This window comes from Hemitrygon akajei, unplaced genomic scaffold (genome assembly GCF_048418815.1).
Source record: "Hemitrygon akajei unplaced genomic scaffold, sHemAka1.3 Scf000169, whole genome shotgun sequence".
In the NCBI taxonomy this organism is placed as follows: domain Eukaryota; kingdom Metazoa; phylum Chordata; class Chondrichthyes; order Myliobatiformes; family Dasyatidae; genus Hemitrygon; species Hemitrygon akajei.
The window spans coordinates 858554-886022 of NW_027332055.1; the positions used below are offsets into that span (position 1 = coordinate 858554).

Genomic DNA, 27469 nt, shown 5'->3' on the forward strand with positions numbered 1-27469 from the left:
GGGCCCTTGAAGAATGAATTGGGTGAAATAGTTATGGGAAACAGAGAAATGGCAGAAGAATTTAATGAGTACTTTAGATCTGTTTTCTTTAAGGAAGGCACAAGCAATCTCCCAGATGTATGGATGGGCCAAGGACATAGGGTAACAGAGGAAATGAAACAGATTGACATTAGGAAGGAAACGGTGATGAGAAGACTGATGGGACTGAAGGCTGACAAATCCCCAGGTCCAGATGGTTTGCATCCTAGGGTACTAAAGGAGGTTTCCTTGGAAATTGCGGATGCATTGGTAATCATTTTCCAATGTTCCTTAGATTCAGGATCAGTTCCTGAGGATTGGAGAATGGCTAATGTTATCCCATTTTTTAAGAAAAGAGGGAGGGAGAAAACAGAGAAGTATCGACCTGTCAGCCTGACATCAGTGGTGGGGAAGATGCTAGAGTCCATTATTAAGGATGAAATAGTGGCATGTCTAGATAGCAGTGATAGGATTGGGCCGAGCCACCATGGATTTACCAAGGGTAATCATGCTTGACTAATCTGTTGGAGTTTTTTGAGGATGTAACCAGGAAGTTAGACGGGTGAGATCCAGTAGATGTAGTGTACCTCGATTTTCAGAAGGCATTTAATAGATAGATAGATAGATAGATAGATACTTTATTAATCCCCATGGGGAAATTCAACTTTTTTTCCAATGTCCCATACACTTGTTGTAGCAAAACTAATTACATACAATACTTAACTCAGTAAAAAATATCACCACATAGGAGATTGGTGGGTAAAATCAAAGCTCAGGGCATCGGGGGGAAGACTTTGACATGGATAGAAAACTGGTTGGCAGATAGAAAGCAAAGGGTAGCGGTGAATGGGTGTTTCTCGGAATGGCAGGTGGTGACTAGTGGGGTGCCACAGGGCTCGGAATTGGGACCACAACTGTTTACAATTTACATCAACGATTTAGATGAAGGCAATGAGAATAACATCAGCAAATTTGCTGATGATACTAAGTTTGGTGGCAGTGTGACATGTGATGAGGATGTTAGCAGAATTCAGGGTGACTTGGATAGGCTGGGTGAGTGGGCAGATACTTGGCAGATGACGTTTAATGTGAATAAGTGTGAGGTTATCCACTTTGGGAGTAAGAACAGGAAGGCAGATTATTATCTGAACGGTGTAGAGTTAGGTAAGGGAGAAATACAAAGAGATCTAGGGGTCCTTGTTCATCAGTCACTGAAATTGAATGAGCAAGTACAGCAGGCAGTGAAGAAGGCTAATGGAATGTTGGCCTTCATTACAAAGGGAATTGAGTACAAGAGGAAGGAAATCCTCTTGCATTTGTACAGAGCCCTGGTAAGACCACACCTGGAGTATTGTGTACAGATTTGGTCTCCAGGGTTAAGGATGGACATCCTGGTTGTAGAGGAAGTGCAGCATAGATTCACGAGGTTGATTCCTGGGATGTCTGGACTGTCTGCCGCAGAGAGGTTAGAGAGACTGGGCTTGTACACACTGGAATTAAGGAGATTGAGAGGGGATCTGATTGAAACATATAAGATTATTAAGGGATTGGACAAGATAGAGGCAGGAAATATGTTTCAGATGCTGGGAGAGTCCAGTACCAGAGGGCATGGTTTGAGAATAAGGGGTAGGTCATTTAGGACAGAGTTAAGGAAAAACTTCTCCCAGAGAGTTGTGGGGTTCTGGAATGCACTGCCTCGGAAGGTAGTGGAGGCCAATTCTCTGGATGCTTTCAAGAAGGAGCTAGATAGGTATCTTATGGATAGGGGAATCATGAGATATGGGGACAATGCAGGAACCGGGTATTGATAGGAGATGATCAGCCATGATCTCAAAATGGCGGTGCAGGCTCGAAGGGCCGAATGGTCTACTTCTGCACCTATTGTCTATTGTCCATTGTCCCACAGGAGGAAGGGGGCTGGGGAAGAGAGATCCCACAGGAGGAAGCAGAATCAGGAAGAGAGATCCAGCAGGTGGTAGGGGGATGGGAAAGAGAGATACCACAGAGGAAGGGGATTCGGAAGAGAATTCCCACAGATGGAAGGGATATGGGGAAGAGAGATCCCACAAGAGGATGGGGGATGTGGAAGAGAGATCCCACAGGCGGATGGGGAAGATATCCCACAGGACAAAAGAGATGGGCATGAGAGATCCCACAGGCGGAAGGAGAAAGGGGAAGAGAGATCCCACAGGAGGAAGGGGGATGGGGAAGAGAGATCCTACAGGAGGAAGGGGATGGGAAAGAGAGATCCCACAGGAGGAAGGGGGATGGGGAAGAGAGATCCCACAGGCGGAAGGAAAAAGGGGAAGAGAGATCCCACAGGAGGAAGGGGGATGGGGAAGAGAGATCCTACAGGAGGAAGGGGATGGGAAAGAGAGATCCCACACGAGGAAGGGGGATGGGGAAGAGAGATCCTACAGGAGGAAGGGGGATGGGGAAGAGAGATCCTACAGGAGGAAGAGGATGGGAAAGCGATATCCCACAGGAGGAAGAGGGATGGGGAAGAGAGATCCCAAGAGGAGGAAGTGGATATAGTAGAGAGATCCCGCAGTAGGAAGGGAGATCGAAGGGGAGGAAGGAGATCGGGAAAAGAAATCTACATGGGGAAGCAGATGGGGAAGAGAGATCCCACAGGAAGAAATGAATGGGGAAGAGATATCCCACAGGAGGAAGGAGATCGCGAAAAGCGATCCCTCAGGAGGAAAGTGAATGGGGAAGAGAGATCCCACAGGAGGAAGCTGGATGTTGATAAGTGATCCCGCAGTAGGAAATGGAATGGGGAAATGAGATACTACAGTTATGGGGGGATTAGGAAGAGAGTTCCCACAGGTGGAAGGGGGATGGGGAAGAGAAATACCACAGAAGGAAGTGGGATGGGGAAGACAGATCCCACAGGAAGAAGTGGGCTGGGGAAGACAGATCCCACAGGAAGAAGTGGGATGGGGAACAGAGTTCCCACAGGTCGAAGGGGGATAGAAAAGAGAGATCCTACGGGAGAAAGGGAATGGGAAGGAGAGATCCCACAGGAGGAAGGCGGATGGTGAAGGGAGATCCAACAGGAGGAAGAGGGATGGGGAAGAGAGATCCTATAGGAGGAAGGGGGATGGGTAAAGGAGATCCTACACGAGGAAGGGGATGGGGAAGAGAGATCCCACAGGAGGAAGGGGGATGGGGAAGAGAGATCCCACAGGAGGAAGTGGGATGGGGAACAGAGTTCCCACAGGTCGAAGGGGGATGGAAAAGAGAGATCCTACAGGAGAAAGGGGGATGGGGAAGAGAGATCCCACAGGAGGAAGGGAATGGGGAAGAGAGATCCCACAGGAGGAAGGGGGATGGGGAAGAGAGATCCTACAGGAGGAAGGGTGATGGGGAAGAGAGATCCCAGAGGAGGAAGGGGATGGGGAAGAGAGATCCCACAGGAGGAAGGGGGATGGGAAAGAGAGATCCTATAGGGGGATGGGGAAGAGAGATCCCACAGGAGGAAGGGAATGGGGAAGAGAGATCCCACAGGAGGAAGGGGATGGGGAAGAGAGATCCCACTCGAGGAAGGGGGATAGGAAAGAGTGATCCTACGGGAGTAATGGGGATGGGAAGGAGAGATCACACAGGAGGAAGGTGGATGGGGAAGAGAAATCCCACAGAAGGAAGTGGGATGGGGAAGACAGATCCCACAGGAAGAAGTGGGCTGGGAAAGATTAATCCCACAGAAGGAAGTGGGATGGGGAAGACAGATCCCACAGGAGGAAGGGAATGGGGAAGAGAGATCCCACAGGAGGAAGGGGGATGGGGAAGAGAGATCCTACAGGAGGAAGGGTGATGGGGAAGAGAGATCCCACAGGAGGAAGGGGATGGGGAAGAGAGATCCCACAGGAGGAAGGGGGATGGGGAAGAGAGATCCTATAGGGGGATGGGGAAGAGAGATCCCACAGGAGGAAGGGAATGGGGAAGAGAGATCCCACAGGAGGAAGGGGATGGGGAAGAGAGATCCCACTCGAGGAAGGGGGATAGGAAAGAGTGATCCTACGGGAGTAATGGGGATGGGAAGGAGAGATCACACAGGAGGAAGGTGGATGGGGAAGAGAAATCCCACAGAAGGAAGTGGGATGGGGAAGACAGATCCCACAGGAAGAAGTGGGCTGGGAAAGATTAATCCCACAGAAGGAAGTGGGATGGGGAAGACAGATCCCACAGGAGGAAGTGGGATGGGGAACAGAGTTCCCACAGGTCGAAGAGGGATAGAAAAGAGAGATCCTATGGGAGAAAAGGAATGGGAAGGAGAGATCCCACAGGAGGAAGGCGGATGGTGAAGGGAGATCCAACAGGAGGAAGAGGGATGGGGAAGAGAGATCCTATAGGAGGAAGGGGTATGGGTATAGGAGATCCTACACGAGGAAGGGGATGGGGAAGAGAGATCCCACAGGAGGAAGGGGGATGGGGAAGAGAGATCCCACAGGAGGAAGTGGGATGGGGAACAGAGTTCCCACAGGTCGAAGGGGGATGGAAAAGAGAGATCCTACAGGAGAAAGGGGGATGGGGAAGAGAGATCCCACAGGAGGAAGGGGGATGGGGAAGAGAGATCCCACAGGAGGAAGGGGGATGGGGAAGAGAGATCCTATAGGGGGATGGGGAAGAGAGATCCCACAGGAGGAAGGGAATGGGGAAGAGAGATCCCACAGGAGGAAGGGGATGGGGAAGAGAGATCCCACTCGAGGAAGGGGGATAGGAAAGAGTGATCCTACGGGAGTAATGGGGATGGGAAGGAGAGATCACACAGGAGGAAGGTGGATGGGGAAGACAGATCCCACAGGAAGAAGTGGGCTGGGGAAGATTAATCCCACAGAAGGAAGTGGGATGGGGAAGACAGATCCCACAGGAGGAAGTGGGATGGGGAACAGAGTTCCCACAGGTCGAAGAGGGATAGAAAAGAGAGATCCTATGGGAGAAAAGGAATGGGAAGGAGAGATCCCACAGGAGGAAGGCGGATGGTGAAGGGAGATCCAACAGGAGGAAGAGGGATGGGGAAGAGAGATCCTATAGGAGGAAGGGGGATGGGGAAGAGAGATCCTACACGATGAAGGGGATGTGGAAGAGAGATCCCACAGGAGGAAGGGGGATGGGGAAGGGAGATCCAACAGGAGGAAGGGGGGTGGGGAAGAGAAATCCCACAGGAGGAAGGGGGATGGGGAAGAGAGATCCCACAGGAGGAAGTGGGATGGGGAACAGAGTTCCCACAGGTCGAAGGGGGATGGAAAAGAGAGATCCTATAGGAGGAAGGGGGATGGGGAAGAGAGATCCCACAGGAGGAAGGGGGATGGGGAAGAGAGATCCCACAGGAGGAAGGGGGATGGGGAAGAGAGATCCCACAGGAGGATGGGGGATGGGGAAGAGAGATCCTACAGGAGGAAGGGGGATGGGGAAGAGAGATCCCACAGGAGGAAGGGGATGGGGAAGAGAGATCCCACAGGAGGAAGTGGGATGGGGAACAGAGTTCCCACAGGTCGAAGAGGGATAGAAAAGAGAGATCCTATGGGAGAAAAGGAATGGGAAGGAGAGATCCCACAGGAGGAAGGCGGATGGTGAAGGGAGATCCAACAGGAGGAAGAGGGATGGGGAAGAGAGATCCTATAGGAGGAAGGGGGATGGGTAAAGGAGATCCTACACGAGGAAGGGGATGGGGAAGAGAGATCCCACAGGAGGAAGGGGGATGGGGAAGAGAGATCCTATAGGGGGATGGGGAAGAGAGATCCCACAGGAGGAAGGGAATGGGGAAGAGAGATCCCACAGGAGGAAGGGGATGGGGAAGAGAGATCCCACTCGAGGAAGGGGGATAGGAAAGAGTGATCCTACGGGAGTAATGGGGATGGGAAGGAGAGATCACACAGGAGGAAGGTGGATGGGGAAGAGAAATCCCACAGAAGGAAGTGGGATGGGGAAGACAGATCCCACAGGAAGAAGTGGGCTGGGAAAGATTAATCCCACAGAAGGAAGTGGGATGGGGAAGACAGATCCCACAGGAGGAAGTGGGATGGGGAACAGAGTTCCCACAGGTCGAAGAGGGATAGAAAAGAGAGATCCTATGGGAGAAAAGGAATGGGAAGGAGAGATCCCACAGGAGGAAGGCGGATGGTGAAGGGAGATCCAACAGGAGGAAGAGGGATGGGGAAGAGAGATCCTATAGGAGGAAGGGGTATGGGTATAGGAGATCCTACACAAGGAAGGGGATGGGGAAGAGAGATCCCACAGGAGGAAGGGGGATGGGGAAGAGAGATCCCACAGGAGGAAGTGGGATGGGGAACAGAGTTCCCACAGGTCGAAGGGGGATGGAAAAGAGAGATCCTACAGGAGAAAGGGGGATGGGGAAGAGAGATCCCACAGGAGGAAGGGGGATGGGGAAGAGAGATCCCACAGGAGGAAGGGGGATGGGGAAGAGAGATCCTATAGGGGGATGGGGAAGAGAGATCCCACAGGAGGAAGGGAATGGGGAAGAGAGATCCCACAGGAGGAAGGGGATGGGGAAGAGAGATCCCACTCGAGGAAGGGGGATAGGAAAGAGTGATCCTACGGGAGTAATGGGGATGGGAAGGAGAGATCACACAGGAGGAAGGTGGATGGGGAAGACAGATCCCACAGGAAGAAGTGGGCTGGGGAAGATTAATCCCACAGAAGGAAGTGGGATGGGGAAGACAGATCCCACAGGAGGAAGTGGGATGGGGAACAGAGTTCCCACAGGTCGAAGAGGGATAGAAAAGAGAGATCCTATGGGAGAAAAGGAATGGGAAGGAGAGATCCCACAGGAGGAAGGCGGATGGTGAAGGGAGATCCAACAGGAGGAAGAGGGATGGGGAAGAGAGATCCTATAGGAGGAAGGGGGATGGGGAAGAGAGATCCTACACGATGAAGGGGATGTGGAAGAGAGATCCCACAGGAGGAAGGGGGATGGGGAAGGGAGATCCAACAGGAGGAAGGGGGGTGGGGAAGAGAAATCCCACAGGAGGAAGGGGGATGGGGAAGAGAGATCCCACAGGAGGAAGTGGGATGGGGAACAGAGTTCCCACAGGTCGAAGGGGGATGGAAAAGAGAGATCCTATAGGAGGAAGGGGGATGGGGAAGAGAGTTCCCACAGGAGGAAGGGGGATGGGGAAGAGAGATCCCACAGGAGGAAGGGGGATGGGGAAGAGAGATCCCACAGGAGGATGGGGGATGGGGAAGAGAGATCCTACAGGAGGAAGGGGGATGGGGAAGAGAGATCCCACAGGAGGAAGGGGATGGGGAAGAGAGATCCCACAGGAGGAAGTGGGATGGGGAACAGAGTTCCCACAGGTCGAAGAGGGATAGAAAAGAGAGATCCTATGGGAGAAAAGGAATGGGAAGGAGAGATCCCACAGGAGGAAGGCGGATGGTGAAGGGAGATCCAACAGGTGGAAGAGGGATGGGGAAGAGAGATCCTATAGGAGGAAGGGGGATGGGGAAGAGAGATCCTACACGATGAAGGGGATGTGGAAGAGAGATCCCACAGGAGGAAGGGGGATGGGGAAGGGAGATCCAACAGGAGGAAGGGGGGTGGGGAAGAGAAATCCCACAGGAGGAAGGGGGATGGGGAAGAGAGATCCCACAGGAGGAAGTGGGATGGGGAACAGAGTTCCCACAGGTCGAAGGGGGATGGAAAAGAGAGATCCTATAGGAGGAAGGGGGATGGGGAAGAGAGATCCCACAGGAGGAAGGGGGATGGGGAAGAGAGATCCCACAGGAGGAAGGGGGATGGGGAAGAGAGATCCCACAGGAGGATGGGGGATGGGGAAGAGAGATCCTACAGGAGGAAGGGGGATGGGGAAGAGAGATCCCACAGGAGGAAGGGGATGGGGAAGAGAGATCCCACAGGAGGAAGTGGGATGGGGAACAGAGTTCCCACAGGTCGAAGAGGGATAGAAAAGAGAGATCCTATGGGAGAAAAGGAATGGGAAGGAGAGATCCCACAGGAGGAAGGCGGATGGTGAAGGGAGATCCAACAGGAGGAAGAGGGATGGGGAAGAGAGATCCTATAGGAGGAAGGGGGATGGGTAAAGGAGATCCTACACGAGGAAGGGGATGGGGAAGAGAGATCCCACAGGAGGAAGGGGGATGGGGAAGAGAGATCCTATAGGGGGATGGGGAAGAGAGATCCCACAGGAGGAAGGGAATGGGGAAGAGAGATCCCACAGGAGGAAGGGGATGGGGAAGAGAGATCCCACTCGAGGAAGGGGGATAGGAAAGAGTGATCCTACGGGAGTAATGGGGATGGGAAGGAGAGATCACACAGGAGGAAGGTGGATGGGGAAGAGAAATCCCACAGAAGGAAGTGGGATGGGGAAGACAGATCCCACAGGAAGAAGTGGGCTGGGAAAGATTAATCCCACAGAAGGAAGTGGGATGGGGAAGACAGATCCCACAGGAGGAAGTGGGATGGGGAACAGAGTTCCCACAGGTCGAAGAGGGATAGAAAAGAGAGATCCTATGGGAGAAAAGGAATGGGAAGGAGAGATCCCACAGGAGGAAGGCGGATGGTGAAGGGAGATCCAACAGGAGGAAGAGGGATGGGGAAGAGAGATCCTATAGGAGGAAGGGGTATGGGTATAGGAGATCCTACACAAGGAAGGGGATGGGGAAGAGAGATCCCACAGGAGGAAGGGGGATGGGGAAGAGAGATCCCACAGGAGGAAGTGGGATGGGGAACAGAGTTCCCACAGGTCGAAGGGGGATGGAAAAGAGAGATCCTACAGGAGAAAGGGGGATGGGGAAGAGAGATCCCACAGGAGGAAGGGGGATGGGGAAGAGAGATCCCACAGGAGGAAGGGGGATGGGGAAGAGAGATCCTATAGGGGGATGGGGAAGAGAGATCCCACAGGAGGAAGGGAATGGGGAAGAGAGATCCCACAGGAGGAAGGGGATGGGGAAGAGAGATCCCACTCGAGGAAGGGGGATAGGAAAGAGTGATCCTACGGGAGTAATGGGGATGGGAAGGAGAGATCACACAGGAGGAAGGTGGATGGGGAAGACAGATCCCACAGGAAGAAGTGGGCTGGGGAAGATTAATCCCACAGAAGGAAGTGGGATGGGGAAGACAGATCCCACAGGAGGAAGTGGGATGGGGAACAGAGTTCCCACAGGTCGAAGAGGGATAGAAAAGAGAGATCCTATGGGAGAAAAGGAATGGGAAGGAGAGATCCCACAGGAGGAAGGCGGATGGTGAAGGGAGATCCAACAGGAGGAAGAGGGATGGGGAAGAGAGATCCTATAGTAGGAAGGGGGATGGGGAAGAGAGATCCTACACGATGAAGGGGATGTGGAAGAGAGATCCCACAGGAGGAAGGGGGATGGGGAAGGGAGATCCAACAGGAGGAAGGGGGGTGGGGAAGAGAAATCCCACAGGAGGAAGGGGGATGGGGAAGAGAGATCCCACAGGAGGAAGTGGGATGGGGAACAGAGTTCCCACAGGTCGAAGGGGGATGGAAAAGAGAGATCCTATAGGAGGAAGGGGGATGGGGAAGAGAGTTCCCACAGGAGGAAGGGGGATGGGGAAGAGAGATCCCACAGGAGGAAGGGGGATGGGGAAGAGAGATCCCACAGGAGGATGGGGGATGGGGAAGAGAGATCCTACAGGAGGAAGGGGGATGGGGAAGAGAGATCCCACAGGAGGAAGGGGATGGGGAAGAGAGATCCCACAGGAGGAAGTGGGATGGGGAACAGAGTTCCCACAGGTCGAAGAGGGATAGAAAAGAGAGATCCTATGGGAGAAAAGGAATGGGAAGGAGAGATCCCACAGGAGGAAGGCGGATGGTGAAGGGAGATCCAACAGGAGGAAGAGGGATGGGGAAGAGAGATCCTATAGGAGGAAGGGGGATGGGTAAAGGAGATCCTACACGAGGAAGGGGATGGGGAAGAGAGATCCCACAGGAGGAAGGGGGATGGGGAAGAGAGATCCCACAGGAGGAAGTGGGATGGGGAACAGAGTTCCCACAGGTCGAAGGGGGATGGAAAAGAGAGATCCTACAGGAGAAAGGGGGATGGGGAAGAGAGATCCCACAGGAGGAAGGGGGATGGGGAAGAGAGATCCCACAGGAGGAAGGGGGATGGGGAAGAGAGATCCTATAGGGGGATGAGGAAGAGAGATCCCACAGGAGGAAGGGAATGGGGAAGAGAGATCCCACAGGAGGAAGGGGATGGGGAAGAGAGATCCCACTCGAGGAAGGGGGATAGGAAAGAGTGATCCTACGGGAGTAATGGGGATGGGAAGGAGAGATCACACAGGAGGAAGGTGGATGGGGAAGACAGATCCCACAGGAAGAAGTGGGCTGGGGAAGATTAATCCCACAGAAGGAAGTGGGATGGGGAAGACAGATCCCACAGGAGGAAGTGGGATGGGGAACAGAGTTCCCACAGGTCGAAGAGGGATAGAAAAGAGAGATCCTATGGGAGAAAAGGAATGGGAAGGAGAGATCCCACAGGAGGAAGGCGGATGGTGAAGGGAGATCCAACAGGAGGAAGAGGGATGGGGAAGAGAGATCCTATAGGAGGAAGGGGGATGGGGAAGAGAGATCCTACACGATGAAGGGGATGTGGAAGAGAGATCCCACAGGAGGAAGGGGGATGGGGAAGGGAGATCCAACAGGAGGAAGGGGGGTGGGGAAGAGAAATCCCACAGGAGGAAGGGGGATGGGGAAGAGAGATCCCACAGGAGGAAGTGGGATGGGGAACAGAGTTCCCACAGGTCGAAGGGGGATGGAAAAGAGAGATCCTATAGGAGGAAGGGGGATGGGGAAGAGAGATCCCACAGGAGGAAGGGGGATGGGGAAGAGAGATCCCACAGGAGGAAGGGGGATGGGGAAGAGAGATCCCACAGGAGGATGGGGGATGGGGAAGAGAGATCCTACAGGAGGAAGGGGGATGGGGAAGAGAGATCCCACAGGAGGAAGGGGATGGGGAAGAGAGATCCCACAGGAGGAAGGGGGATGAGGAAGAGAGATCCTATAGGAGGAAGGGGGATGGGGAAGAGAGATCCCACAGGAGGGAGGGCATGGGGAAGAGAGATCCCACAGAAGGGGGATGGGGGTGGCGAGATCCTATAGGAGGAAGGGGGATGGGGAAGAGAGATCCCACAGGAGGAAGGGGATGGAGAAGAGAGATCCCACAGGAGGAAGGGGATGGGGAAGAGAGATCCCACTCGAGGAAGGGGGATAGGAAAGAGTGATCCTACAGGAGAAAGGGAATGGGAAGGAGAGATCCCACAGGAGGAAGGCGGATGGTGAAGGGAGATCCAACAGGAGGAAGAGGGATGGGGAAGAGAGATCCTATAGGAGGAAGGGGGATGGGTAAAGGAGATCCTACACGAGGAAGGGGATGGGGAAGAGAGATCCTATAGGGGAAGGGGGATGGGTAAAGGAGATTCTACACGAGGAAGGGGATGCGGAAGAGATCCTATAGGAGGAAGGGGGATGGGGAAGAGAGATCCCACAGGAGGAAGGGGGATGGGGAAGAGAGATCCCACAGGAGGAAGTGGGATGGGGAAGACAGATCCCACAGGAAGAAGTGGGCTGGGAAAGATTAATCCCACAGAAGGAAGTGGGATGGGGAAGACAGATCCCACAGGAGGAAGTGGGATGGGGAACGGAGTTCCCACAGGTCGAAGAGGGATAGAAAAGAGAGATCCTATGGGAGAAAAGGAATGGGAAGGAGAGATCCCACAGGAGGAAGGCGGATGGTGAAGGGAGATCCAACAGGAGGAAGAGGGATGGGGAAGAGAGATCCTATAGGAGGAAGGGGTATGGGTATAGGAGATCCTACACGAGGAAGGGGATGGGGAAGAGAGATCCCACAGGAGGAAGGGGGATGGGGAAGAGAGATCCCACAGGAGGAAGTGGGATGGGGAACAGAGTTCCCACAGGTCGAAGGGGGATGGAAAAGAGAGATCCTACAGGAGAAAGGGGGATGGGGAAGAGAGATCCCACAGGAGGAAGGGGGATGGGGAAGAGAGATCCCACAGGAGGAAGGGGGATGGGGAAGAGAGATCCTATAGGGGGATGGGGAAGAGAGATCCCACAGGAGGAAGGGAATGGGGAAGAGAGATCCCACAGGAGGAAGGGGATGGGGAAGAGAGATCCCACTCGAGGAAGGGGGATAGGAAAGAGTGATCCTACGGGAGTAATGGGGATGGGAAGGAGAGATCACACAGGAGGAAGGTGGATGGGGAAGACAGATCCCACAGGAAGAAGTGGGCTGGGGAAGACAGATCCCACAGGAGGAAGTGGGATGGGGAACGGAGTTCCCACAGGTCGAAGAGGGATAGAAAAGAGAGATCCTATGGGAGAAAAGGAATGGGAAGGAGAGATCCCACAGGAGGAAGGCGGATGGTGAAGGGAGATCCAACAGGAGGAAGAGGGATGGGGAAGAGAGATCCTATAGTAGGAAGGGGGATGGGGAAGAGAGATCCTACACGATGAAGGGGATGTGGAAGAGAGATCCCACAGGAGGAAGGGGGATGGGGAAGGGAGATCCAACAGGAGGAAGGGGGGTGGGGAAGAGAAATCCCACAGGAGGAAGGGGGATGGGGAAGAGAGATCCCACAGGAGGAAGTGGGATGGGGAACAGAGTTCCCACAGGTCGAAGGGGGATGGAAAAGAGAGATCCTATAGGAGGAAGGGGGATGGGGAAGAGAGTTCCCACAGGAGGAAGGGGGATGGGGAAGAGAGATCCCACAGGAGGAAGGGGGATGGGGAAGAGAGATCCCACAGGAGGATGGGGGATGGGGAAGAGAGATCCTACAGGAGGAAGGGGGATGGGGAAGAGAGATCCCACAGGAGGAAGGGGATGGGGAAGAGAGATCCCACAGGAGGAAGTGGGATGGGGAACAGAGTTCCCACAGGTCGAAGAGGGATAGAAAAGAGAGATCCTATGGGAGAAAAGGAATGGGAAGGAGAGATCCCACAGGAGGAAGGCGGATGGTGAAGGGAGATCCAACAGGAGGAAGAGGGATGGGGAAGAGAGATCCTATAGGAGGAAGGGGGATGGGTAAAGGAGATCCTACACGAGGAAGGGGATGGGGAAGAGAGATCCCACAGGAGGAAGGGGGATGGGGAAGAGAGATCCCACAGGAGGAAGTGGGATGGGGAACAGAGTTCCCACAGGTCGAAGGGGGATGGAAAAGAGAGATCCTACAGGAGAAAGGGGGATGGGGAAGAGAGATCCCACAGGAGGAAGGGGGATGGGGAAGAGAGATCCCACAGGAGGAAGGGGGATGGGGAAGAGAGATCCTATAGGGGGATGAGGAAGAGAGATCCCACAGGAGGAAGGGAATGGGGAAGAGAGATCCCACAGGAGGAAGGGGATGGGGAAGAGAGATCCCACTCGAGGAAGGGGGATAGGAAAGAGTGATCCTACGGGAGTAATGGGGATGGGAAGGAGAGATCACACAGGAGGAAGGTGGATGGGGAAGACAGATCCCACAGGAAGAAGTGGGCTGGGGAAGATTAATCCCACAGAAGGAAGTGGGATGGGGAAGACAGATCCCACAGGAGGAAGTGGGATGGGGAACAGAGTTCCCACAGGTCGAAGAGGGATAGAAAAGAGAGATCCTATGGGAGAAAAGGAATGGGAAGGAGAGATCCCACAGGAGGAAGGCGGATGGTGAAGGGAGATCCAACAGGAGGAAGAGGGATGGGGAAGAGAGATCCTATAGGAGGAAGGGGGATGGGGAAGAGAGATCCTACACGATGAAGGGGATGTGGAAGAGAGATCCCACAGGAGGAAGGGGGATGGGGAAGGGAGATCCAACAGGAGGAAGGGGGGTGGGGAAGAGAAATCCCACAGGAGGAAGGGGGATGGGGAAGAGAGATCCCACAGGAGGAAGTGGGATGGGGAACAGAGTTCCCACAGGTCGAAGGGGGATGGAAAAGAGAGATCCTATAGGAGGAAGGGGGATGGGGAAGAGAGATCCCACAGGAGGAAGGGGGATGGGGAAGAGAGATCCCACAGGAGGAAGGGGGATGGGGAAGAGAGATCCCACAGGAGGATGGGGGATGGGGAAGAGAGATCCTACAGGAGGAAGGGGGATGGGGAAGAGAGATCCCACAGGAGGAAGGGGATGGGGAAGAGAGATCCCACAGGAGGAAGGGGGATGAGGAAGAGAGATCCTATAGGAGGAAGGGGGATGGGGAAGAGAGATCCCACAGGAGGGAGGGCATGGGGAAGAGAGATCCCACAGAAGGGGGATGGGGTGGCGAGATCCTATAGGAGGAAGGGGGATGGGGAAGAGAGATCCCACAGGAGGAAGGGGATGGAGAAGAGAGATCCCACAGGAGGAAGGGGATGGGGAAGAGAGATCCCACTCGAGGAAGGGGGATAGGAAAGAGTGATCCTACAGGAGAAAGGGAATGGGAAGGAGAGATCCCACAGGAGGAAGGCGGATGGTGAAGGGAGATCCAACAGGAGGAAGAGGGATGGGGAAGAGAGATCCTATAGGAGGAAGGGGGATGGGTAAAGGAGATCCTACACGAGGAAGGGGATGGGGAAGAGAGATCCTATAGGGGAAGGGGGATGGGTAAAGGAGATTCTACACGAGGAAGGGGATGCGGAAGAGATCCTATAGGAGGAAGGGGGATGGGGAAGAGAGATCCCACAGGAGGAAGGGGGATGGGGAAGAGAGATCCCACAGGAGGAAGTGGGATGGGGAAGACAGATCCCACAGGAAGAAGTGGGCTGGGAAAGATTAATCCCACAGAAGGAAGTGGGATGGGGAAGACAGATCCCACAGGAGGAAGTGGGATGGGGAACGGAGTTCCCACAGGTCGAAGAGGGATAGAAAAGAGAGATCCTATGGGAGAAAAGGAATGGGAAGGAGAGATCCCACAGGAGGAAGGCGGATGGTGAAGGGAGATCCAACAGGAGGAAGAGGGATGGGGAAGAGAGATCCTATAGGAGGAAGGGGTATGGGTATAGGAGATCCTACACGAGGAAGGGGATGGGGAAGAGAGATCCCACAGGAGGAAGGGGGATGGGGAAGAGAGATCCCACAGGAGGAAGTGGGATGGGGAACAGAGTTCCCACAGGTCGAAGGGGGATGGAAAAGAGAGATCCTACAGGAGAAAGGGGGATGGGGAAGAGAGATCCCACAGGAGGAAGGGGGATGGGGAAGAGAGATCCCACAGGAGGAAGGGGGATGGGGAAGAGAGATCCTATAGGGGGATGGGGAAGAGAGATCCCACAGGAGGAAGGGAATGGGGAAGAGAGATCCCACAGGAGGAAGGGGATGGGGAAGAGAGATCCCACTCGAGGAAGGGGGATAGGAAAGAGTGATCCTACGGGAGTAATGGGGATGGGAAGGAGAGATCACACAGGAGGAAGGTGGATGGGGAAGACAGATCCCACAGGAAGAAGTGGGCTGGGGAAGATTAATCCCACAGAAGGAAGTGGGATGGGGAAGACAGATCCCACAGGAGGAAGTGGGATGGGGAACAGAGTTCCCACAGGTCGAAGAGGGATAGAAAAGAGAGATCCTATGGGAGAAAAGGAATGGGAAGGAGAGATCCCACAGGAGGAAGGCGGATGGTGAAGGGAGATCCAACAGGAGGAAGAGGGATGGGGAAGAGAGATCCTATAGGAGGAAGGGGGATGGGGAAGAGAGATCCTACACGATGAAGGGGATGTGGAAGAGAGATCCCACAGGAGGAAGGGGGATGGGGAAGGGAGATCCAACAGGAGGAAGGGGGGTGGGGAAGAGAAATCCCACAGGAGGAAGGGGGATGGGGAAGAGAGATCCCACAGGAGGAAGTGGGATGGGGAACAGAGTTCCCACAGGTCGAAGGGGGATGGAAAAGAGAGATCCTATAGGAGGAAGGGGGATGGGGAAGAGAGATCCCACAGGAGGAAGGGGGATGGGGAAGAGAGATCCCACAGGAGGAAGGGGGATGGGGAAGAGAGATCCCACAGGAGGATGGGGGATGGGGAAGAGAGATCCTACAGGAGGAAGGGGGATGGGGAAGAGAGATCCCACAGGAGGAAGGGGATGGGGAAGAGAGATCCCACAGGAGGAAGTGGGATGGGGAACAGAGTTCCCACAGGTCGAAGAGGGATAGAAAAGAGAGATCCTATGGGAGAAAAGGAATGGGAAGGAGAGATCCCACAGGAGGAAGGCGGATGGTGAAGGGAGATCCAACAGGAGGAAGAGGGATGGGGAAGAGAGATCCTATAGGAGGAAGGGGGATGGGTAAAGGAGATCCTACACGAGGAAGGGGATGGGGAAGAGAGATCCCACAGGAGGAAGGGGGATGGGGAAGAGAGATCCTATAGGGGGATGGGGAAGAGAGATCCCACAGGAGGAAGGGAATGGGGAAGAGAGATCCCACAGGAGGAAGGGGATGGGGAAGAGAGATCCCACTCGAGGAAGGGGGATAGGAAAGAGTGATCCTACGGGAGTAATGGGGATGGGAAGGAGAGATCACACAGGAGGAAGGTGGATGGGGAAGAGAAATCCCACAGAAGGAAGTGGGATGGGGAAGACAGATCCCACAGGAAGAAGTGGGCTGGGAAAGATTAATCCCACAGAAGGAAGTGGGATGGGGAAGACAGATCCCACAGGAGGAAGTGGGATGGGGAACAGAGTTCCCACAGGTCGAAGAGGGATAGAAAAGAGAGATCCTATGGGAGAAAAGGAATGGGAAGGAGAGATCCCACAGGAGGAAGGCGGATGGTGAAGGGAGATCCAACAGGAGGAAGAGGGATGGGGAAGAGAGATCCTATAGGAGGAAGGGGTATGGGTATAGGAGATCCTACACAAGGAAGGGGATGGGGAAGAGAGATCCCACAGGAGGAAGGGGGATGGGGAAGAGAGATCCCACAGGAGGAAGTGGGATGGGGAACAGAGTTCCCACAGGTCGAAGGGGGATGGAAAAGAGAGATCCTACAGGAGAAAGGGGGATGGGGAAGAGAGATCCCACAGGAGGAAGGGGGATGGGGAAGAGAGATCCCACAGGAGGAAGGGGGATGGGGAAGAGAGATCCTATAGGGGGATGGGGAAGAGAGATCCCACAGGAGGAAGGGAATGGGGAAGAGAGATCCCACAGGAGGAAGGGGATGGGGAAGAGAGATCCCACTCGAGGAAGGGGGATAGGAAAGAGTGATCCTACGGGAGTAATGGGGATGGGAAGGAGAGATCACACAGGAGGAAGGTGGATGGGGAAGACAGATCCCACAGGAAGAAGTGGGCTGGGGAAGATTAATCCCACAGAAGGAAGTGGGATGGGGAAGACAGATCCCACAGGAGGAAGTGGGATGGGGAACAGAGTTCCCACAGGTCGAAGAGGGATAGAAAAGAGAGATCCTATGGGAGAAAAGGAATGGGAAGGAGAGATCCCACAGGAGGAAGGCGGATGGTGAAGGGAGATCCAACAGGAGGAAGAGGGATGGGGAAGAGAGATCCTATAGTAGGAAGGGGGATGGGGAAGAGAGATCCTACACGATGAAGGGGATGTGGAAGAGAGATCCCACAGGAGGAAGGGGGATGGGGAAGGGAGATCCAACAGGAGGAAGGGGGGTGGGGAAGAGAAATCCCACAGGAGGAAGGGGGATGGGGAAGAGAGATCCCACAGGAGGAAGTGGGATGGGGAACAGAGTTCCCACAGGTCGAAGGGGGATGGAAAAGAGAGATCCTATAGGAGGAAGGGGGATGGGGAAGAGAGTTCCCACAGGAGGAAGGGGGATGGGGAAGAGAGATCCCACAGGAGGAAGGGGGATGGGGAAGAGAGATCCCACAGGAGGATGGGGGATGGGGAAGAGAGATCCTACAGGAGGAAGGGGGATGGGGAAGAGAGATCCCACAGGAGGAAGGGGATGGGGAAGAGAGATCCCACAGGAGGAAGTGGGATGGGGAACAGAGTTCCCACAGGTCGAAGAGGGATAGAAAAGAGAGATCCTATGGGAGAAAAGGAATGGGAAGGAGAGATCCCACAGGAGGAAGGCGGATGGTGAAGGGAGATCCAACAGGAGGAAGAGGGATGGGGAAGAGAGATCCTATAGGAGGAAGGGGGATGGGTAAAGGAGATCCTACACGAGGAAGGGGATGGGGAAGAGAGATCCCACAGGAGGAAGGGGGATGGGGAAGAGAGATCCCACAGGAGGAAGTGGGATGGGGAACAGAGTTCCCACAGGTCGAAGGGGGATGGAAAAGAGAGATCCTACAGGAGAAAGGGGGATGGGGAAGAGAGATCCCACAGGAGGAAGGGGGATGGGGAAGAGAGATCCCACAGGAGGAAGGGGGATGGGGAAGAGAGATCCTATAGGGGGATGAGGAAGAGAGATCCCACAGGAGGAAGGGAATGGGGAAGAGAGATCCCACAGGAGGAAGGGGATGGGGAAGAGAGATCCCACTCGAGGAAGGGGGATAGGAAAGAGTGATCCTACGGGAGTAATGGGGATGGGAAGGAGAGATCACACAGGAGGAAGGTGGATGGGGAAGACAGATCCCACAGGAAGAAGTGGGCTGGGGAAGATTAATCCCACAGAAGGAAGTGGGATGGGGAAGACAGATCCCACAGGAGGAAGTGGGATGGGGAACAGAGTTCCCACAGGTCGAAGAGGGATAGAAAAGAGAGATCCTATGGGAGAAAAGGAATGGGAAGGAGAGATCCCACAGGAGGAAGGCGGATGGTGAAGGGAGATCCAACAGGAGGAAGAGGGATGGGGAAGAGAGATCCTATAGGAGGAAGGGGGATGGGGAAGAGAGATCCTACACGATGAAGGGGATGTGGAAGAGAGATCCCACAGGAGGAAGGGGGATGGGGAAGGGAGATCCAACAGGAGGAAGGGGGGTGGGGAAGAGAAATCCCACAGGAGGAAGGGGGATGGGGAAGAGAGATCCCACAGGAGGAAGTGGGATGGGGAACAGAGTTCCCACAGGTCGAAGGGGGATGGAAAAGAGAGATCCTATAGGAGGAAGGGGGATGGGGAAGAGAGATCCCACAGGAGGAAGGGGGATGGGGAAGAGAGATCCCACAGGAGGAAGGGGGATGGGGAAGAGAGATCCCACAGGAGGATGGGGGATGGGGAAGAGAGATCCTACAGGAGGAAGGGGGATGGGGAAGAGAGATCCCACAGGAGGAAGGGGATGGGGAAGAGAGATCCCACAGGAGGAAGGGGGATGAGGAAGAGAGATCCTATAGGAGGAAGGGGGATGGGGAAGAGAGATCCCACAGGAGGGAGGGCATGGGGAAGAGAGATCCCACAGAAGGGGGATGGGGGTGGCGAGATCCTATAGGAGGAAGGGGGATGGGGAAGAGAGATCCCACAGGAGGAAGGGGATGGAGAAGAGAGATCCCACAGGAGGAAGGGGATGGGGAAGAGAGATCCCACTCGAGGAAGGGGGATAGGAAAGAGTGATCCTACAGGAGAAAGGGAATGGGAAGGAGAGATCCCACAGGAGGAAGGCGGATGGTGAAGGGAGATCCAACAGGAGGAAGAGGGATGGGGAAGAGAGATCCTATAGGAGGAAGGGGGATGGGTAAAGGAGATCCTACACGAGGAAGGGGATGGGGAAGAGAGATCCTATAGGGGAAGGGGGATGGGTAAAGGAGATTCTACACGAGGAAGGGGATGCGGAAGAGATCCTATAGGAGGAAGGGGGATGGGGAAGAGAGATCCCACAGGAGGAAGGGGGATGGGGAAGAGAGATCCCACAGGAGGAAGTGGGATGGGGAACAGAGTTCCCACAGGTCGAAGGGGGATGGAAAAGAGAGATCCCACAGGAGGAAGGGGGATGGTGAAGAGAGATCCTATAGGAGGAAGGGGGATGGGGAAAAATGATCGTTTGGGAGGAAGAGGGATGGGTAAAGGAGATTCCACACGAGGAAGGGGATGGAGTAGAGATATCCCACAGGACGAAGGGGGATGGGGGATTTCAACATGCAGGTGAACTGGGAGAAACAGTTTGGTGCTGGACCCCAGGATAGGGAGTTTGTAGAGTGCCTACGGGATGCATTCTTGGAACAGCTTGTATGAGAGCCGACCAGGGACAAGGCTATTCTGGATTTAGTCTTGTGTAATGAACAGGATTTGATAAGCGATCTTGAAGTAAAGGAGCTATTAGGAGGTAGTGACCATAACATGGTATGCTTTTATCTACAGTTTGAGAAGGATAAGGGCAGCTCGGAGGTGTCAGTGTTGCAGATGAACAGGGGAAACTATGGAGCCATGAGGGAGGAGCTGGCCAAAGTTGACTGGACGGATAGCCTAGCAGAAAAGACAGTGGAACAGCAATGGCAGGTATTCTTGGGAATAATGCACAAGGTGCAAAATCAGTTCATCCCCAGAGAAGGAAGGATTCAAAGGGGGGAAAGGGGCCACAGTGGTTGACAAATGAAGTCAGAGATTGCATAGCATTAAAAAAAAGGAAGTATGACAGAGCTAAGGTGAGTGGGAGGACAGATGATTGGGAAGTTTTTAAGGAACAACAGAACTTAACTAAAAAGGCAATACGGGGAGAAAAAATGAGGTACGAACGCAAGCTAGCCAGGAATATAAAGGAAGATAGCAAAAGCTTTTTGCGTATGTGAAGAGAAAGAAGATAGTTAAGAACAGTGTTGGGCCCTTGAAGAATGAATTGGGTGAAATAGTTATGGGAAACAGAAAAATGGCAGAAAAATTTAATGAGTACTTTAGATCTGTCTTCACTAGGGAAGACACAAGCAATCTCCCAGATGTATGGATTGGCCAAGGACATAGGGTAACAGAGGAAATGAAACAGATTGACATTAGGAAGGAAACGGTGATGAGTAGACTGATGGGACTGAAGGCTGACAAATCCCCAGGTCCAGATGGTCTGCATCCTGGGGTACTAAAGGAGGTGGCCCTGGAAATTGCGGATGCATTGGTAATCGTTTTCTAATGTTCATTAGATTCAGGATCAGTTCCTGAGGATTGGAGAATGGCTAATGTTATCCCATTTTTTAAGAAAGGAGGGAGGGAGAAAACAGAGAACTATCGACCTGTTAGCCTGACATCGGTGGTGGGGAAGACGCTAGAGTCCATTATTAAGGATGAAATAGTGGCATATCTAGATAGCAGTGATAGGATTGGGCCGAGCCAGCATGGATTTACCAAGGGTAAATCATGCTTGACTAATCTGTTGGAGTTTTTCGAGGATGTAACCAGGAAGTTAGACGGGTGAGATCCAGTGGATGTAGTCTACCTCGATTTTCAGAAGGCATTTGATAAGGCCCCACATAGGAGATTGGTGGGTAAAATCAAAACTCAGGGCATCGGGGGGAAGACATTGACATGGATAGAAAACTGGTTGGCAGATAGAAAGCAAAGGGTAGCGGTGAATGGGTGTTTCCCGGAATGGCAGGTGGTGACTAGTGGGGTGCCACAGGGCTCGGTATTGGGACCACAACTGTTTACAATTTACATCAACGATTTAGATGAAGGCTTTGAGAATAACATCAGCAAATTTGCTGATGATACTAAGCTGGGTGGCAGTGTGACATGTGATGAGGATGTTAGGAGAATTCAGGGTGACTTGGATAGGCTGGGTGAGTGGGCAGATACTTGGCAGATGACGTTTAATGTGAATAAGTGTGAGGTTATTCACTTTGGGAGTAAGAACAGGAAGGCAGATGATTATCTGAACGGTGTAGAGTTAGGTAAGGGAGGAATACAAAGAGATCTAGGAGTCCTTGTTCATCAGTCACTGAAGGTGAATGAGCAAGTGCAGCAGGCAGTGAAGAAGGCTAATGGAATGTTGGCCTTTATTACTAAGGGAATTGAGTACAAGAGGAAGGAAATCCTCTTGCGTTTGTACAGAGCCCTGGTGAGACCACACCTGGAGTATTGTGTACAGATTTGGTCTCCAGGGTTAAGGAAGGACATCCTGGCTGTAGAGGAAGTGCAGCGTAGATTCACGAGGTTGATTCCTGGGATGTCTGGACTGTCTGCCGCAGAGAAGTTAGAGAGACTGGGCTTGTACACACTGGAATTAAGTAGATTGAGAGGGGATCTGATTGAAACATATAAGATTATTAAGGGATTGGACAAGATAGAGGCAGGAAATATGTTCCAGATGCTGGGAGAGTCCAGTACCAGAGGGCATGGTTTGAAAATAAGGGATACGTCATTTAGGACAGAGTTAAGGAAAAACTTCTCCCAGAGAGTTGTGGGGTTCTGGAATGTACTGCCTCGGAAGGTAGTGGAGGCCAATTCTCTGGATGCTTTCAAGAAGGACCTAGATAGGTATCTTATGGATAGGGGAATCAAGGGATATGGGGACAATGCAGGAACCGGGCTCGAAGGGCTGAATGGTCTACTTCTGCACCTATTGTCTATTGTCCATTGTCCCACAGGAGGAAGGGGGCTGGGGAAGAGAGATCCCACAGGAGGAAGGGGGATGGGGAAGAGAGATCCCTCAGGAGGAAGGTGAAAGGGGAAGAGAGATACCACAGGAGGAAGGGGGATGGAGAAGTGAGATCCCACAGGAGGAAGGGGGATGGGGAAGAGAGATCCCACAGGAGGAAGGGGGATGGGGAAGAGAGATCCCAGAGGGGGAAGTGGATATAGTAGAGAGATCCCGCAGTAGGAAGCTGAATCAGGAAGTGAGATCGAAGGGGAGGAAGGAGATTGGGAAATGAAATCTACATGGGGAAGCGGATGGGGAAGAGAGATCCCACAGGAAGAAAGGAATGGGGAAGTGATATCCCACAGGAGGAAGGAGATCGCGAAAAGAGATCCCTCAGGAGGAAGGTGAATGGGGAAGAGAGATCCCACAGGAGGAAGCTGGATGTTGACAAGTGATCCTGCAGTAGGAAATGGAATGGGGAAAAGAGATACTACAGTTATGGGGGGATTGGGAAGAGAGTTCCCACAGGTGGAAGGGGGATAGGAAAGAGAGATCCTGCAGGAGGAAAGGGGATGTGGAAAAGAGATTCCATAGGATGAAGGGGGACTGGGAAGACATATCCCACAGAAGGAAGTGGGATGGGGAAGAGGTCCCATAGGAGTTGGGGGTTTGGGGAAGACATATCCCACTCGAGGAAGGGGGATAGGAAAGAGTGATCCTACGGGAGGAATGGGAATGGGAAGGAGAGATCCCACAGGAGGAATGCGGATGGGGAAGAGATATCCCACAGAAGGAAGTGGGATGGGGAAGACAAATCCCACAGGAAGAAGAGGGATGGGGAAGAGAAATCCCACAGAAGGAAGTGGGATGGGGAAGACAAATCCCACAGGAAGAAGAGGGATGGGGAAGAGAAATCCCACAGAAGGAAGTGGGATGGGGAAGACAGATCCCACAGGAGGAGGTGGGATGGGGAACAGAGTTCCCACAGGTCGAAGGTGGATAGAAAAGTGAGATCCTACGGGAGAAGGGGAATGGGAAGGAGAGATCCCACAGGAGGAAGACGGATGGTGAAGGGAGATCCAACAGGAGGAAGAGGGATGGGGAAGAGAGATCCTATAGGAGGAAGGAGGATGGGTAAAGGAGATCCTACTCGAGGAAGGGGATGGGGAAGAGAGATCCCACAGGAGGAAGTGGGATGGGGAACAGAGTTCCCACAGGTCGAAGGGGGATGGAAAAGAGAGATCCTACGGGAGAAAGGGGAATGGGAAGGAGAGATCCCACTGGAGGAAGGAGGATGCTGAAGGGAGATCCAACAGGAGGCAGAGGGTTGGGGAAGAGAGATCCTACAGGAGGAAGGGGGATGGGGAAGAGTGATCCCACAGGAGGAAGGCGATGGGGAAGAGAGATCCCACAGGAGAAACGGGGATGGGGAAGAGAGATCCTATAGGAGGAAGGGGGATGGGGAAAATGATCGCTTGGGAGGAAGGGGGATGGGGAAGAGAGATCCCACACGAGGAAGGGGATGGGGTAGAGATATCCCACAGGAGGTAGGGGGATGGGTAAAGGAGATCCCACCGAGGAAGGGGGATGGGGAAGAGAGATTCCACAGGAAGAAGGGGGATGGGTAAAGGAGATCCCACACGATTAAGGGGGATGGGGAAGGGAGATTCCACAGGAGGAAGGGGATGGGTTATCGAGATCCCAGAGGATCCCTCAGGAAGAAGAGTGATGGGGATGAGAGATCCCACAAGAGGATGGGAATGGGGAAGAGAGATCCCACAGTAAGGGGGATGGGGAAAGTGATCCGACAGGAGGAAAGGGATCGGGAAGAGAGATCACACAAAAGGCAGGGTGATGGGGAAAAGAGATCCCACAGGAGGAAGGGGGATGGGGAAAGTGATCCGACAGGAGGAAGGGGATGTAGAAGAGAGATACCACAGGAGGAAAGGGATCGGGAAGTGAGATCCCATAGGAGGAAGGGGGATGGGGAAGAGAGATGCCACAGGAGGAAGGGGGATCTGGAAGAGAGATCACACAGGAGGAAGGGGTTGGGAAGAGAGTTCCCACAGGAGGAAGGGGTTCAGAAGAGAGATCCCACAGGAGGAAGTGGATAGGGAAGAGAGATCCCAGAGCAGGAACGGGGGTGTGGAAGAGAAATCTGACAAGAGGAAGGGTAATGGCTAAGAGAAATCCAACAGGAAAAAGGGGGATTGGGAAGAGTGATCGCACAGGATGAAGGGGGATGGGGGAGAGTGATTGCACAGGATGAAGGGGGTGGCATTTGTCACAATTCATCTCAATCTGATTTACTGCAGTTTTACCCAAATCCGTTTACTTTGAAACAGCACAATGGAACAGTTTCACATTTCTGAGTGAGAGATAAATCAAGTTACCTCAACTTCTGGCACTTGTGCAGCCCGGGTCCCAGCCGCTGGATTCCTTCACACTGAATGTTGCATTCCTCCAGGTCGAGGTGTTTTATTGTATTACAGAATCCGATGGCATGAGACAGGACCGCGCAGTCAACCGGGGTCAGTGTTATTCCACTGAATGAAAGTGTTTCCACAGATCCCAGTGCGGCCTGAGCCAGTCCACGATTCTGAGACTCAAACAGGTAGTGCAATGTGTTCAGGAGTCTCCTTCTACCAATGTCACCCGTGTTTCTACTCTGGCGTTTAACCTTGTTCTTCAACCATTCAATCACCCGGCAGGTTGTTTGATGAGGAAATGGACCCAGAAACTCCTCCAGGCCCCGAGCTGTCATTGGGTTGGAGAGACCAGCAACAAAACGGAGAAATACCTCAAATCGTCCATCTTCCGTCTTGTGGGCTTCAGTGAGGAATTTCAGGATATCCTCGGGATGTACAGTCAGGAATTTTGCGACTGCAGCTACAAACTCTTGGATGGTGAGGTGTGGGAATGTGTACACCACGCTCTGGGCAGAATCCTCTCTCTCCAAAAGCTCCATCAGGAACCCGGACAGGAACTGGGAAGGCTGCAGATTGAACTTGATCAAATCTCCGTCTGCAAATACAATCTTCTTCTCGGACACTCCTCTGTAGGCCATCTGACCGACCCTGAGTAACACATCACGGGGTCTCTCAATCTCACGGCCGTGATTTTTCAGGATATTGTAAATATAATAGGAGTACAGTTGAGTGATGGTCTTGGGAACTCGCTGCGCGTCCCTGACTCTTTGTGTGAAGAAGGGGCCCAGTGCCAGAGCGAGGATCCAGCAGTAGGAGGGGTTGTAGCTCATGGTGTACAGGATCTCGTTCTCCTGCACGTGTTTGAAAACAGCTGCTGCCACCGTCTGATCTTCAAAATGCCTGATGAAATATTCCTTCCGTTCCTCACCAACAAATCCCAGGATTTCAGCCCAGACACCGATATTCGCTTTTTCCAATAAATGTAACACAGTGGGGCGGGTGGTCACCAACACTGAACACCCTGGGAGCAGCTTGCCCTGGATTAAACAGTACACAATGTCAGACACCTTACACCGGAATTCAGGATCTGTGCATGAGTCCTGAGGGTCCGTGTTTCTCCGGCTGTCAGCAAAATCAATTGTGTCGTTGAATTCATCCAAGCCATCGAATATAAATAGCATTCCCTCTGGATTCTTCCACAGTGATTTCAGGACATTCCCGAGGTAAGGATAGAAACACAGCACCAGGTTCGAGAGGTTTATTGTACAATTGATCGTGTTTAAATCTCGGAACTTGAAACTGAAGACGAACTGGAACTGTTGGTAAATTTTTCCCGTGGCCCAGTCATAAACAATCTTCTGTACCATTGTGGTTTTCCCGATCCCTGGGACTCCGGCCACTGCTGCCGAACTCCCAGATTTGGATTTACTCCGGGAAAAGCTGCTCTGCAACAACTGATCAGTCCGGATTTTTTCCAGCTCCCTGCGGAGATGTTTCTCTCTCCACTCCTCGTGGTCTCTGCCTCTTGCCAGCAGCTCATGTTCCACCAGTGTCCAATCTCGAAGAGTAGAAATAACCGTGAGCTCAGCGTATCGATCAATCAGCTGGAAAACCTTCACCTTCTCCGTCATCAGGATCGTTTTCACTCTCAGTGTCTCAGTTTGTGCCCGCAGAGTCTCCTTGTGTTTCTGTTGAACATCTTCCATGGGAACAGAGAACATATTCAAAATGTTAACCAGCTCAACTGACAAAGAACTTTATAACTATAGTTCAATATTCAGTGTTTGAGGTTACATGAATTAATTCAATGCTTCCATGGATATTAGGACAGAAAGTAAAATTCTGTACACAGACACTGGAACTAACAGTGATGATTGTCCCAGAAAAATATCCAATCCTCATATTCTGACACTAATTACTGATGAAGGTGAACATTCCCTGATATCGTATTGCAATCCTGACTGCACTCCCGTTACAACATTTCACTATATTTAAAGCATTGTTGCATCGTTAACAGATGATGTTAATGTTGACCTGGTGTGGGAATATGGAGAGCAGGACAACGTGCATTTTGTCAAAGCTGCACACTGGGGTGTCACGGGTGTTCACTGCTCTTGCATCAAAACAGGAGCAGAATATGCGGGAAATACTCAAGCCGGGCAGCGCCTGGGGGAGAATCGCAGTGAACTTGCGGATCGATAACCCATCGGAATGACAAGAAAGAAAATGGCTAGTTTGCAGTCCAACCGGGGCATTCCGATATGGAGAGGAAGCTTTTGCCGATGTAGCAAGCTCCGTCTCTCCCTGCATCTGATGAACACAAAGGAACGGCAGAGACTGACACAGCCTGGCACCAGAGATGTTTCAGGAGATGCCAGTCTGCGTTGAACATTATTTAAGACTGCCTCAGGGGCTCTAGATCCACTGGGTTTACTCCAAAACTCTTCCCCATGAGGGGTACAGTTACAGAGCCGTGGATGTTTGACATCAGAGCTTTCCTGTTGCTGGGTGAGCTGCCAATCACGGCCGACCAGACCCATCTGCCCAAAGCGACAGGTTGTAAGGAACCAGTAACCCGCCTTTACCCCTTCTCCTGTCGGAAGAAACGCTTCCACCGGGCTTAGTGGCTGAGCCAAATGCCAGCATACCAGCTGCCCGTTTTCCTGCTGTT

At 53.0% G+C, this 27469-nt stretch overlaps 1 protein-coding gene across 1 annotated transcript in view; it reads right to left on the bottom strand.

The window, feature by feature from the left end:
* Window positions 1-27469, bottom strand: part of LOC140724172 (NACHT, LRR and PYD domains-containing protein 3-like) — a 61068-nt gene that overhangs the window by 28402 nt on the left and 5197 nt on the right. Inside the window, exon 6 of the mRNA XM_073038658.1 lies at window positions 24763-26497. Coding sequence (XP_072894759.1) covers window positions 24763-26497 — 1735 coding nt within the window. The remainder of the gene's footprint in view (window positions 1-24762; window positions 26498-27469) is intronic.